This window comes from Oncorhynchus masou, chromosome 29 (genome assembly GCF_036934945.1).
Source record: "Oncorhynchus masou masou isolate Uvic2021 chromosome 29, UVic_Omas_1.1, whole genome shotgun sequence".
In the NCBI taxonomy this organism is placed as follows: domain Eukaryota; kingdom Metazoa; phylum Chordata; class Actinopteri; order Salmoniformes; family Salmonidae; genus Oncorhynchus; species Oncorhynchus masou.
Genome location: NC_088240.1, coordinates 31,051,222 through 31,066,161, shown reverse-complemented (window position 1 = coordinate 31,066,161; position 14,940 = coordinate 31,051,222). Strand labels below are relative to the sequence as shown.

Here is a 14,940-nt window from a genome sequence, read left to right as displayed (position 1 = left end):
CTTCCTGTGGTCTGGTCTGTTGTGTCCTCATTCCCTTTCCTGTTCCCAGAGGCATCATGCCTATAGGGGGACAGGGGCATGTGGCCCCTCAGATTTGTCCTGTAAATACATTTTTTTACGCTATCAAGTTAGATTTACGAGCTTGTCTTACTATCTTAGCTGCCATGCCTGCTGGCAAGGTTGGTAGACCTTTGAAAATCAAGCAATAACAATGTACTGAATAAGACACCTTCCTTTTAATATTTTATCCAGATTTTAGCAGAGAAGCATATTTTGTTTCTTCAAAAGAACCACCAGTCAGGAGGATAGACTGAAGAGATGCTTAGATGTGCAGCAAATATGTATTACTGTATTACATAGAATTAAGCATAATGATTATGGCTCTAAATGGACAGGCGGTGTAGTCACCCCCCCCCCCCCCCCAGCATACTTTGTGCCCCCTCAGATTTTTGGGGTGCATGATGCCCCTGCCTGTTCCCTCTCATCACTGACAGACTGCATACCAAATGGCCCACTACTTCCTATATAGTGCACTATGTTTTCCTGACCGTCTGAATATCAAATGGCCCCCTACTTCCTATATAGTGCACTGCTTTTTCCAGAACTCTGGTCAAACGTAGTGCACTATATAGGAAATAGGGGGCCATTTGGAATTCCCCCCACAGTCAGCTGATCTGCACTGAAGGTCACTGTGCTTGGCTTTGCTAATTACTGACAAGTCACATGCCTTTTCTCTGTTTGATATTTCCTTTGTTAAAGATTACCCTCGATTCCCATTGCTACCGGTTGAGCAACACTGAAGAAAGAATAAACCAGGACTCCGTGGAAAGCAGTGGCAATTGTTATTGGTTAAATAAGTAAAATGAATAAGGGCAGTGAGTTTGTTTGGCCCTTTTTTAAGCTGGCATGACGACATGTCAGAAGAATTGTTGAAAGTTGGAAGTGGTCATTTGATTTTTTTCCTCAAGCAGGCTAGTTTTAACTCTGCGTAGGAAGACATTCCCTTAGCCTGCGCCTGTACAATGACAAACAATAGCTGCTTTTCAGCGATTATACATTTTCATAAGTTGGTTTACAAATACAGTAGTCTTGAAAATACCATATTTTTAAATACAGTACTAGTATATTCATGTCATATTTGTACATTTTACGTAGGGAAGTACACAGAAACATGACGCAGGAAACACGTAAGCCTGACAAATTATGCAACAAAAAAGCAACCTGTGTATTAATATTTTAATTTTTTTATGAATTAAAGATTCATGCTTTCATGACAGTCGTGCAAAACCTTAACAAATAATTCATAATCTAGAATTACAGGAACCTGTTTAGGACAGAGGAGTAATTTACAGATAGTGGTTATTTTATTCATACTAGCTAAAACAGGGAAACGCAGATCCTATGTTCTCGACAGAGACCAAGCACAAATTGTGCCCAGCTCTTTATTCTTTGTTAATCAAGGGCTCTTTAAAAGCTCAGAGTGTGTCAGGGCCAGAGAGGGGTTTGCCCTCCATTACTTGTATGTCTCATCACTCTCTCCATCTCGCTCTCTCTCTCCCCATCGATTGGAAGAGCAGAGAAAAGAGTGCTTCTCATTGCTGTTAAAGGCCCTTTGGGGGTCCCAGAGGGACTCACATGGCCCTTCGATCAACTGCATCTAGGCAGCTAGTGGGTTTTGCTGAAGAGCCCATTGTGTCTGCATCCCAAATGGCACGGAGTCTGCCTGCCCTGATGCTATGGAGCATCACTTAGCCATTAACTGATGTTTATTTAATCAACTCTGCTACACTGTAGGTGCGCGCCCCACTGTATGTTTCTGACTGCGAGTTCAAAATCTAGACACTGCACAGACGTGAGGTTATCAAGCCATTGAGTTTCGATTATTCATTTTCACAGTTTTAAAGGAGAGAACCGAAGATCTATATAACATACACTACATTTCGGTACACTAGCCTACATCTCTAAGCCACTATAGGGACTCGCAAAAGGAGACCAGGCCTACTTCATGTATATCGTAGAGACTAATTCACATGTAGCTTGTAATTCCTTCACAAAAACAATTCTCCAGTGTGAGGTAAAACAATACAAGATAGAAAACCTTTTTGTTTTCATGTCAAATGTATAGGTTTGCTAAATGGTCCTAAACTATAGTACTTTCTGTTTGTGAACTACATCGGGAGAGCAGTTTCACTTCTGTATGTAAAATAGATGAGTAGGGGCGATTGTTTTGGAACTCTCTTGGAAAACCTGCTTGTGAAGGTAGTTGACTATTATCAGTGGAGTGGTAGGCCTACTCAAAAGATGACACCACAAATTATGTTTATTCTACACAGTAAATAAAGACAATCTAGTTCATTTTCAGAAATGTCTGACCAAAGTCTTCAATGTTCCTTCCAGCTAACTCTCTCTCTGTCTCTGTCTCTAATAATCTTCCCTCCCCCTCACACCCTCTCTCTCACTCAATCAGGTTTTAGCACTGATCCCTATTTGATGGGCTTGAGCCACTTACCGAGGACGCAGTGATCAGATTGAGGCTGATCAGATGTCACATCACTGTGGAAATGTCCAGTCTTAGAAAGCCACTTAACCTTCAGCCTGCCCACTTCACTGCTCCCTGGAAATAATAGTACATCTAGATAGCAGACCTGGGTTCAAATAGTATTTGAAATAATTTCAAACATCAACATACATTTGACCATACAGACAGCTAATTACTGCATCAAAAATGACTTATTGATCCCTTCTCCAAGAAACAAGATGTGGCAGACAGACAACTAATGCATACAGAGGTTTTAGTCCAGCACCACAGGGCCAGGACTCACTGTAGTTTGTTGCTTTCATGCAGTACAAGCGGTAGGAGACACCCTAACTCACAGTGGTTCCTGGTTTGTGAAGAAGAGGAATGTTTGATAGGAACATTTAGACAATGTTATGAATATAATGTAACACTAACAGGCTATTTCTCTTTTTGAGATTAAAATACATTTCTTAAAAGCATTTGGGACAACACAGATAATTTCTTTGGGTTTTCTACAGATGATTATTTCATGAAATACAACTAATGATGAAATGTGGCCTATTAAGGTCAATTAAAATAATAGTGAGTAGGATACAGGAACAGATATAGGGGGAAAAGCAAAAGGTGTCTATCCTCACGTTCACCCCTGATTAGACCCAATTCTGATCTCTCTCAGAGCTGTCACACTGCCCTTGATCCTCTGTATTACACAACAGACTTCACCTAGTGGACACACACACGCTTACCCACACACCTTGCGACAGAGAATGTATTGTACTACCGTACAGCCCTCCAGTGGAAAAGCATTGTTACTACATCTACAAAGAGGGCTGGGGGCAGCAACACGTGCTCGTTGAAAATAAGAAAATCGTGATTGAATGATGATCTATTAGGTAATTCAAAAATGTATTATATAATTAATACTTAGGACTGTAATTGGAAATGTGGATGTTTCATTGTGCAGATCTTAGTGCTAAAATCATCACCATCACCATGTGAGTAACAACAGACTATGTTAGCTAACGTTAGCTAGCTAGCTAAATGTTTACCAGTTCATTATTTTAACCGTAAGGACAAACATAAACCAGCCAACTAGCTGCATTTGATTAGCTAGCTATTACCTAGGATCATAAAAAATCGTGGTAAAAAGGAATAAATATGTCTGTCAAAGAAACCCGCCAGCTAGCTAGCCACTTTAAAAAGTGAAAGTGCTTCCGTTTTCCAGTTCTTACCATTTCCATACATGTTTTTGCTCATGAAATTCATAGCAAAAATAAATAAATCATAGCAAAGATGGTGGATAAATGAAGATAGTTCACACAGGCCATTTACCATTGAAAAAAATGGTCAGTTCCGGTCTCCATAACTGAGCTGGGTCTGTTTTACTTAATAAATTGACTAAATAGACCAGACCCAGGTGGTGAGGTGTCTTGCTTCCTCTTCCGTCTCTGATTCATAGCACACCTCACTTGTTGTTGAACAACAAAATACAACAACAGTAGCAAACCAGATTAAATGCCTGAGCCTCTAATTATGTTTCGATGTCGAAGAACCTGATTGGCTCTCAAAAATCAATCGACAGTGGCGTGCACGTGCAATGTTTTAAATAATCGCTTCACAACATAATCCCACTTCGACCAAGGTAAATTGACACAGCATAATTTGTCAATATTTATCGACACACTACTTGTTATTCTTCGTTCCAGTGATGTTAGTTAGAGCTAGAATGTCGCTGCTTTTAATGTATTGCAAACACCTGTAAAAAAAAAAAGTTTACCTGCGTCAGGGTATATTTAGTAATGTCATGGGACTGTTATAAATAGGCTTCCATATCTAGTTTAATTGGTTCATATTCAAATAAATCTAAGTTACTCAGTTAAATGCTAATTATTAATAGCTAAATGACTAGTTATGTCCACATATTCAAACCGCATCTATTCATTTATGGCCTTCGTCAAAGTGCGTCAGCTCCATCTGATAGTTGATTGTATGTTTTTCAGAACATGTGGTATCCCTTCCCAATGCTCATGCCGTTGTCTCTGTCGCCGGAGCCACAGCGTCCATCAGATATTTCTCAAACGCCCTATGCATCAGGGATGATTCAGATGCATATGGTACCTTGCGACCAACGTTTCTTTCAAAATGCAATGAACGGGTTGGCTGGTAAGTCAGAGGGAAGTGCTTTTAAAGATGCAGTATGCAGAAATCGCGCCACCATTTTCTGGTTGCAAAAATTCTAATAGTTCGCCTAACTTCGTTTGTGAAAAAAAACAAGTATTGGATAATCATAGTACTATACTAAACCGCTGTGATGTATGTAAACCAAAAATATTGTATTTTCAGCTGTTTGAAATTGGTGTACAAAACTGAAAGTAAAATATGCAAAAATGAAAGTACAGAAATAGAGCACTTATAACAGATCTCTCATGTAGACTTTCTTCCAATGAGAATGACAGATTTATAACTAGCATTTCTATGTGCATTTGGTCAGGTCACCAAAAAAATGGCAAATTGCAGCTTTAAAACCACTGTTTAAAACCCCATCCTCCTAGTGGTGCAGCCGTCTAAAGGTGTCTGTTCCATGCTTCCCAGCCAGAACAGTTCGGAAGGGTTTGTGCATATATTATTTTATGTTTTTGTTTGTTTGGGACTTTTACAATTTTACAACTAAGATGTTTGATGCAGTATTTCTCAATGAAAGAATGTGCATGAAAATGAGTTGGTGGTTGGTCAACAGTAGGTATTCTTCAAAGTCTTCGTCATTCAACGAGAGACTCGTTTTCATGCAAATGTTTTCATTGAGAAATACTGCATCAAACCTCTTAGTTGGATATAAAATTGTGCAACTTAGATTTCTTGAGTCATCTTAGATTAGTTGACTATTTTGAGGAAGTGTATACTGGCTATGGTGTCTCAAAATGGACAAACAGTACTATTGCTGTTTTTTTTAAAGTGAAGGTCTTTTAAGAGAGTATGCAAGCACACACGTTCGGCTAGGTGTCAGCTGAACTGAAGTATGTTGACGCCTTATGGCACTGGATCTACAGCCTGGGTTTCGATCCTAGGCTGTCACACAGCACTCCGTGACCAGGAGCACCATAGGGCGGTGCACATTTGGCTCAGCACCGTCGGTGTTAGGGGAGGGTTTGCCCGGAGGCTTTCCTTGGCTTATCACACTCTAGCGACTCTTTGTGGTGGGCCGGGCGTGTGCAAGCTGACTTCAGTCGAAAGGTGTTTCCTTCGACACATTGGTGAGGTTGGCTTATGGGTTAAGCGAGCAGTGTTTTTTTTAAAGCAGCTCGGCTTGTCCGGTCATGTTTCGACCTTCGCCTCTCCTGAGCCCATTGTGTAGTAGCAGCAATGAGACAAGATCGTAACTACCAAATGGATATCATGAAATTGGGGAGAAAAATGTTAAATTATTTAAAAATTAAGCACAAGAGGAATGCTTCCTCTTGCAACCCAAAACTCATAACCATTGGAATGCACTTTCACTTTTTAACTTGAGCTTTACAAATTCATTACAACATATGTCCAAACCATTTATGTTCTCCCTCATTGCCTTGGTAAATGACATGCATTAATAATGTGCCTTTACCTCAATACAGACCCTCCGTCTTTGTCGATAGAGGACTGCAGGAAATTCCTTCTCAACAGGTATAGAGCATGTCTATTAGTCCCAGCACATTCTTTATGCTGTAATGTGAGAATCATGAACATTAAATCTATTGTGCATCCCATTTCTCAACCCTTCTGCTGAAGTGTGAACTTGCACACACTCCCTGTCATGGTTTCAATAATGGTGGGAATTCTGTCCCGCCAACACTTACACCAATCCAATGCGTTTAAATTCAAGAATAGGAGTATGCAAGTGCATACTTTGGGAGAGGTTTGGCGTATTGGGAAGCAACCTAGGTCTAACTCTGCATGTTACAGGTCTGTGTTTGACCTGGTGAAAGTCACCCATTTCCTGGAGCTGACAGACCCCAAGCTGCTGGGTTGGTACTTATCGCTGCCTGTGGAGGACAGGAAGCTCATACAAGGTACAGTAGTGACCAGGGAAGGTTATATAATAGACAAACAAAAACTCCCAATGGTGTCCTTATAGTTTTGCCGTCAAATTACAAAACAGTTGTATAGAATCCCTATCCAGTGCCGCCAATTGCCTGTAAAATATTAATCCTATTGACAGCCTACTTTCTGTAGTCAGTGAAAACAGAGCCACGGATTCATTCTTTCCTTTCAACTTTCTGTTCCACAGAGGAAGGAGGACTCCATCGGTTTCTGCAGAGGCATCCAGCTCTGAACGTAGCCAGACAACTGGTTTATGTGAAACGTGAGTTATGGCTTTGCTTGACTTTAACTGTTTTCTGTTGTAACCCTGGTTGAATGGCGTACCAGTGCTCATAGCATATGAACACATCATAAACCATGTCAAAATGTGTAGATTAACAGGAAATTAGCTTTTAAAACAGCAAACATTTCTTTCCGCCTCATGACAATGTGTAGAATATCATGAGATTAGTTATAAAAATGTACACTCTTGCTCTGCCCCATGGCAAAATGTGTAGATTTGCAGGAAATATGCTTTAAAACAGCAACTGTTTATTTATGTCCCATGGCAAAATGTGTAGAATTACAATACATTTTTCTGAGAACATGGCCCCTTAAACCTTGCAGGGGGCCTTGTGAAATGGAGGTACATCACTGTCCCAGAGAAAGAATAGCCTATATATCAGAATTACATATACCTGTAAACTGTCTTTACTCTGTATATTTTACTCAATTAATAGTTGTATTATACTTTTATAGCACTTTATATTTGATCATGTTAAAATGTTTATTTTGTGTACAGAACAGGTGAGAGGTTGCTGGAAACCTCCTGCTGTTACGCAGACGATGTCGTCAAACCTAAACAAGTATGTGTTCTCTCCTGTCAATTCAGATAACTACATTTGTTGGTCACCAGGTGTGATTCTACAACCAGTAGTTGACTAGAGGAAAAATAACAATTGTCATAAATTTAGCATGGTTTCTGCTGTTCTCAGATCCAGAAGGCCCACATTCTATGGTGTGATTCAGTGTCCCAACTGTGGAACCAGTTGTTCTTCAGGAGCTAAAATATGCCGACGATGTGGCACACCTATCCATAAGGAGATCCCGGCATGCCAGTCAGGTGTGGTTTAAAATCAGAATTCAAATCAGACTGTAATATTTGCATTGTGTGGACAGATTTGCTATCTTGGAAGGAACATGCCCATTCATAGTCAGTTGTATACTAGTGCACAGTCAATGGGTAATATTAAATGTCTCTCATTCCACACTAGCAGTTAAGTAATAGTACTTTATGAATCCCACAAAGTTCCATTGATTTCACCACCACAGCACAAGTTGTTTTCATTTAGCTCTGTTTCTTTATTTTGATACAACCATGTTGTTGTCTTCCTCATAGAAGAGGAGAAAGAGTTAGGTCTTCTTCCCAACAACGTGAAGGAGGAGCTAAATCTGTTCAACTGTTCAGGGCACGGAGGAGTCCAGTCAGTCCAAGCCCACCACCAGGCGGAAGCAGGAGCAGTGCAACAGTTCAGGGGATGTCAGCCTCAGTCCTTTACTACTACTACTACTACCTTCCCATCCACAACAGTGGGCTGTCTGGTCAACCTTCAGGATAGCTTCCAGTCAGCCTGTGGTGATACCAGTGACAGCCATATTGGAGCCACAGAGGATTCTCCAGGCCAACAAGAGGCGCACTTCTCCAAGGTCGAGCTGCTCTCTCAGCTGTGGGAGGAAGGGCGGTGGCAGGATGGCAACAACTGCAGTAGTGTGGTGGTATATAAGGATCCGTCTGCCCAGACTAGCTTATCTCTGGATATGGAGCTGGAGATACAAAGCCAGAGAGGAAAAACCCTGAGCCAGTCTGCCATCGAAAGCCAGGAGGGTGAATCCATGGCCAACTCAATGCATGACCAGATGGCAGACTTCCCCATGTTGGACCGGGAGACTCCTCCAGAGTACTACAGCTTCAACAGCACTAGGATGGACCGCACAGAGTGGAACGACACCAGCATCAACACCAGCCAGTTAGCGGAGCCGGACCGCGACGACTCACTATCACTCATGGCCACCATGGGGAGCACTGAGCAGCCTAGCGGCGCAGTGGAGGTGGAGCCACCTGAAGGCAGTATGGTGTCCAGCGAGTACTGTGATTGGACTTATGACAACTGCCCCGGCAACCTAGCAAATGAGGAAGAGGCCTCGAGATGCGAGCTAGAGAATAACTGTGTCGACTACCGGAGCCTCATGAAAGAGGATGGGAGTATTCTCATGTATAAAGCAAGTAATGAGGGGACACCTGACTTAAACGTGACACCCCCTCAAGGCCAAACCAAGATGGACCAGTCTGGTTGGTCTAGAGAGAGTCGCAGTGCACCCCAAACCCTGAAGAAAGAGGAGCTGTCCATCTATGAGGAGTCCTTCTTGTCAATAAGCCCTGGTGGGGCATCGGCGGACGTTGTCACCACCACACAGCATGAGAACGGTATGTCTGCGTTCTCGCTAGTCAATTTGAACCAGACTTTTGAACTCCCGCCTTCACGGGTCACAGAAGCCAGGCTAAGCACAGCCGACCATTCAACAAATACTTGGCCTGCCGTCGCTAAACATGTGTTGGTTGGTATTGACCACAGTCTAACAAGCTGCAACCAGAATACACAAACTCAGGGCACAGCTACAACTGACAAGTCTGTCATCACTGAAGTCCACATGGCAGACCTGGAGTATCTGACTGAGGTACAGTTAATGCTCCTCCTGTAATGTTTGTAAATCATTCAGATTTCCTTTTTACTGAAATACTTTTCTTCAATATCTAAATGTCTTAAGGAATTCATCAAGCTGAAATTTTCTCAAGAGGAACTGAAAGGGCTGAAAGAGCAAATGGCAAGGTATTTCAGACACTTCATTCTGTTATACCTCCATTTCCATTTTTTTTTAGAGAGATTGTGAAAATATCCATGGTTCTATTCTTCTATATGCTGAGGTGCTGATCATGGCTATGTCTGTCGCTCCCTGTATCAGCTCTGCAGGTGGTGTGAGAGATGGAAGAGGCTGCGACAACGCGGACCGTGGGAAATGTGACTGTGGCCAGCGTGCCACGCGGGCAGAGCTGAACCTGCTGGCCCTGCAGTATGGGATGTGCCAACGGCACTGCTGGAGACGCTACTACACCTCACCTGAGGGTGACCGTCTGGTCCTGGGGTAAGGGACAGGACAGGAGATATGACAGCTTGGCACCTTACAAAGTTGTGCAGAACTGTCGTACATAATTTATGTCTAGGGTAAGGGACAGTAGACAGCAGGGCACATCACGATTAAACTCATTGATTTATTCAATGAGTTCAAAAGATCATTGGACATATATCTGTTAGAGTTATTTCTATCTGATCGTACATCTCTCCTGCTGATCAGTTAGGCACTATAATGGTCATGTAGTTGTTGCATACACCTACCCTGTTATGGCAGCTCTAAAAATCCTCTTAATTGAACATTTTGTTTTTAGTCCAGGAAAGGCTTAATCTGGATCCAGGAAACCAATGCTATATTATTCCTATGTTATCATTCCAGTATTAGCAAAAAAAGAAACGTCCCTTTTTCAGGACCCTGTCTTTCAAAGATAATTTGTAAAGGGTTTGAACACTGTTTCCGATGCTTGTTCAATGAACCATAAACAATGAATATGCACCTGTGGAACGGTCGTTAAGACAGTAACAGCTTACAGACGCTAGGCAATTAAGGTCACAGTTCTGAAAACTGAGGACACTAAAGAGGTCTTTCTACTAACTCTGAAAAACACAAATTATTATGCCCAGGGTCCCTGGTCATCTGCGTGAACGTGCCTTAGGCATGATGCAAGGAGGCATGAGGACTGCAGATGTGGCCAGGGAAATCAGACCGTCCGCAATAGTCTGAGAGAGGCTGGACTGAGGGTTTGTAGGCATGTTGTAAGGCAGGTCCTCACCAGACATCACCGGCAACAACGTCACCTATGGGCACAAACCCACTGTCGCTAGACCATACAGGACTGGCAAAAAGTCGCTGTTTTGTCTCACCAGGGGTGATGGTCGAATTTGCATTTATCATCGAAGGAATGGGCGTTACATCAAGGCCTGTACTCTGGAGCGGGATCGATTTGGAGGTGGAGGGTCCGTCATGTTCTGGGGCGGTGTGTCACAGCATCATCGGACTGAGCTTGTTATTGCAGGCAATCTCAATGCTGTGCGTTACCGGGAAGACTTCCTCCCTCGTGGTTCCCTTCCTGCAGGCTCATCCTGACATGACCCTCCAGCATGACAATGCCACCAGCCATGCTGCTCGTTCTGTGCGTGATTTCCTGCAAGACAGGAATGTCAGTGTTCTACCATGGCCAGCGAGGAGCCCGGATCTCAATCCCATTGAGCATGTCTGGAACCTGTTGGATCGGAGGGTGAGGGCTCGGGCCATTCGTCCCAGAAATGTCCAGGAACTTGCAGGTGCCTTGGTGAAAGAGTGGGGTAACACCTCACAGCAAGAACTGGCAAATCTGGTGCAGTCCATGAGGAGGAGATTCATTGCAGTACTTAATGACACCCCCCCCCCCCTTGTTCAGGGACACATTATTCCATTTGTTAGTCACATGTCAGTGGAACTTGTTCAGTTTGTCTCAGTTATTGAATCATGTTCATACAAATATTTACCCATGTTAAGTTTGCTGAAAATTAACACGGTTGACAGTGAGAGGATGTTTCTTTTTTTTTTGCTGAGTTTATATCCCCATCCCCCTGTAGGACTGAGGGCCCTCCTGAGAGCCTGGTGACAGTGCTGCAGGTCCTGGAGGTAGACTACAGAGAGATGAGGAGACGGGTCCTGTCAGGTATACCCCTGGACCAGCTCAGGCCCCTGTCTGTCGACTCCCAGAGGATCACCTCAGGGACCAGCTATGTCCCCCAGCATGTAAATTCCCTCTGGTGCCCTTCCTTCCTCTCAGTACATTTTGTTTGTACTATGCAGTGTGGATCTCATCGTTGTTTTTCCCCTTTTCAGATAATTGACGAGTCTTTGGGAAATGCTCTGTCTGAGTATGTATTTGACTAATTGCAAAATGAGTGAGTGAGTGAATGAAGTTGGCTGTTTTTAAGATATTTTCTATCCTCCAGTGCCTCAGGTAGGAGCTCCCAGCAGTTGCAGGTAGAGGATGCCCGTGTCGACGACGCCAGTGTAGGTGGTGATGGAGAGTTAAACAGACCCAGTCTGTCCCAGTCTGTTTTATCAGTCCTTGGACAGGATGATGGGATGGTTGGCAGGATCAAGGCAGAAGGGCCCGTTGGTAACCCAAAGGCTGAGGACTGCAGATCTGTGAAAGTGGTCATCCAGCAGCCTGTGGTCAACCGGAGGCCCAGGCCTGGTAATGAGACCTGTTTATTCATTCATCAATGGTTTATTTGAATCGGGAGGGATTGATACAAACACATTGGCGCATTGAATTTATAAACATACAATACGTTGCACTACAGTGTTCCATAGTGTTCGCAAAGCTGGTTTTGATCCACCTGGATTTCAGAACTCTCGCACTCAACAGGTGGAACCAAAGACCACAACTCCAGCGAGGCGTGGTTCGATGCAGAGGAGGACCTTGAGCCTGATGGTGTAGTGCTGAAGGAAGGAGGTCTGGCTGAGGTCCTGGTGGAGGAAGAAAATGGCAAGAATAGGGTTGAGGGGGAAAAGCCGCATGACAGACATACCCCTAAAGATTTTTCGTTCACGGGTATTTGAGTTTGAAATGTTTCAATATGCGTTGTACATAATTTGGTATTTTTCGTTAACACTACCTACCGGTACATAAGGATTTCATAACAATTTCATAACCCACACCTAACAAGTTCATAGGCAGTGTTCATAAACATTAATTCATATTTAGGAGTCGTTGGGGAGAAGGATCAGAGCTCCTTCCTGTGTGTCACAGACCTTCCCAGTGACGTAACGGAGGTAAGCCTCAGCATGTGACAATGTCTCTAACTCAATCAATCTTCAATTCCTTGCATCCGTTCCGTCAAACGTTTTGGAGAAGTTCCAAGGTCCCTTCCCTTGGACCTTCTCCAATGCTGTTTACATTTACATTTACATTTAAGTCATTTAGCAGATTGAGGAATCTTGGATAAAAATGGGAAAGTTGGAGTGATTTGGCCACCAGGGGACAACAGACCCTAATAAGTCTCCTGTCTGTCTTCATAGAGAGAAGTTATGCTCTGGTTTGAGAAGTATCAGGCTTCTGAAGTGAGCATTTCCACCTTCGGCAACAACATCCGGTAAAATAAAACCAGTGACCCTGTAGAATGAAACTACGTTAAGGAATGTATAAGCGTTCCAAGGCAGCTTAACTGTTAAATCAAGATTTCAATATAATATCAACATACTTTTGTATAAAGATATTGTCCCCTCACATGAAGCAATGAAGTACATGTCAATGTTACCACCTTCTCTCTCTGTTCCATACAGAGTTGCCATAGTGACTGTGAGTGGTCCAAAGATGGCTGACAGCGCAGTGAGCGAGATGGACGGGTGCAGTATGCATGGACAGACGGTCCATGTGGCGCACATCTGCAGCCCAAGCCACACTGGTAACCAGAGCCAGGGTCAGGGGCGGCAAACCCAGCAGCAGCATAGTCCCTCAGCCAGCACCAAGGCAGGGTCCTCTGGAGACACCCCATGCCCCCAAGACTCCAAGAGGAGAATCACCCATATCACCACCCCACTGATGGTTCGGTTCTCTACAGTTTTTGTTTTGTAGTCAGGAATTGTAGATGGGAATTTTATTTGTTTTCAACCTGTTGCAATGCGTGGATTGCGCCCTGAATTATTGGTCAATAATGATTGCTTCTCATGTCTTTGGTCTCTGTTCTCGTCTGTCTCTCTCCAGCCCCTGCAGCTCAGCCTCCAGAAGAGGACCACCGTGTGTGACTCCCCCACGGCGTCGGGGACCTGTGTGCCCCAGCACTACGCCACCATGGGTAGCTTCGATACACTGATGGCCCATTTGTCATTGCGCCACCCAGAGGCAGGGAGGCAAAGGATTGTAGACGCCCTGCTGGAGCTGAGGGCCAAACACCAGGGGTTCCTCAGTGGCCTGCCTCTCAAGACCATTGTAAACATGACCTCTGACCTGCTGACACGATAAGGACTCCACTTTCTATTCTATTGTTGATATTTGCCTTTGTTGAAACACAGGTTACAGGTTTGCCCAAAGCCAGGCTTTTGATTTACTTGAATGTAGTAAACAACTTATCTACTGTTTTGTTTGTTCCTCACATACGGAATGTTATTACTCTACTCTTTTGCTACAATACTCAGTGAATTGTTTTATCTACTTTTGAACCTGAAAAGTGCAAATAATATATTTTTTTTAGTTTGCAAATTGTTCAATTACTATTTAATTGTTAAGTTAATTCAAATCACGGTAGAATTGCAAAGGAGTTTTGCAGAATGTTTTATGTTCTGTTTCAGTTAAATAAATCTGAGAACCTGAAATGTTCTTGGATATCAGGGTAGGTTGTGTTTAAAAATACATTTGTTTTGTTCTCAACAGGACAATTTGCTGAATAATGACTGGAAGTGTAGTTCACTTATCCTTCCAGATTCTACCATTTTCCCCTTTGTCCACCCTTTCAGTATTAGAATACTGTTATTGACAAAGCTACAGTGCCTTCAGAAAGTATTCATACCCCTTGACTTATTCCACATTTTGTCAGACTGAATTCAAAATTGATTATATCTACACACAATACCCCATAATGACAAAGTAAGCATGTTTTTAGATTTTTATTTTTGTCAAATGTATTGAAAATGAAATGCAGAAGCATCTCATTTACATCAATGTTCACACCCCTGAGTCAATACTTTGTAGAAGCACCTTTGGCAGTGATTACAGCTGTGAGTCTTTCTGGGTAAGTCTAAGAGCTTTGCACACCTGGATTGTGTAACATTTGCTCATTTATACTTTTCAAAATTGGTTGTTGGTCTTTGTTACAACCATTTTCAGATTCTGCCATAGATTTTCAAGCTGTAACTCAGACACTCAGGAACATTCACTGTCTTCTTGGTAAGGAATTCCAGTGTAGATTTGGTCTTGTTTTAGGTTATTGTCCTGCTGAAAGGTGAATTGATCTCCCAGTGTCTGGTGGAAAGCAGACAACCAGGTTTTCCTCTAGGATTTTGCCTGTGCTTAATGCCATAATGTTTATTTATTTTTTTATACTCCCCAGTCCTTTATGATTACAAACATACCCATAACATGACGCATCCACCACCGTGTATTTTCCGAAGGCACTGTACTTAGCCTGTTGGATGTATAATTTCAGTTTGGATATTGTTGCTTTAATAAAAGAGACTATAGT

General features: G+C 42.9%; 1 protein-coding gene across 1 annotated transcript; it reads left to right on the top strand.

Moving 5' to 3' along the window:
- Positions 1–4,521: 4,521 nt before the first annotated feature.
- On the top strand, positions 4,522–14,940 carry rbm44 (RNA binding motif protein 44). Its single transcript, XM_064944791.1, has 16 exons — positions 4,522–4,681; positions 6,127–6,175; positions 6,455–6,561; positions 6,780–6,854; positions 7,374–7,437; positions 7,567–7,694; positions 7,971–9,307; positions 9,398–9,459; positions 9,593–9,772; positions 11,338–11,559; positions 11,689–11,954; positions 12,129–12,314; positions 12,468–12,535; positions 12,782–12,855; positions 13,046–13,307; positions 13,467–14,940. Exons 1-16 carry the CDS (start codon positions 4,522–4,524, stop codon positions 13,722–13,724), a joined length of 3,498 nt encoding a protein of 1,165 aa, XP_064800863.1. The 3' UTR covers positions 13,725–14,940.

Bases quoted from the DNA above. Each gene is read 5' to 3' on its own strand.
- rbm44 (XM_064944791.1), top strand. From the start codon at position 4,522: ATGTGGTATCCCTTCCCAATGCTCATGCCGTTGTCTCTGTCGCCGGAG. The intron at 9,773-11,337 runs GTAAGGGACAGG...ATCCCCCTGTAG, and splicing joins GGTGACCGTCTGGTCCTGGG to GACTGAGGGCCCTCCTGAGA. The intron at 12,856-13,045 runs GTAAAATAAAAC...TGTTCCATACAG, and splicing joins ACCTTCGGCAACAACATCCG to AGTTGCCATAGTGACTGTGA.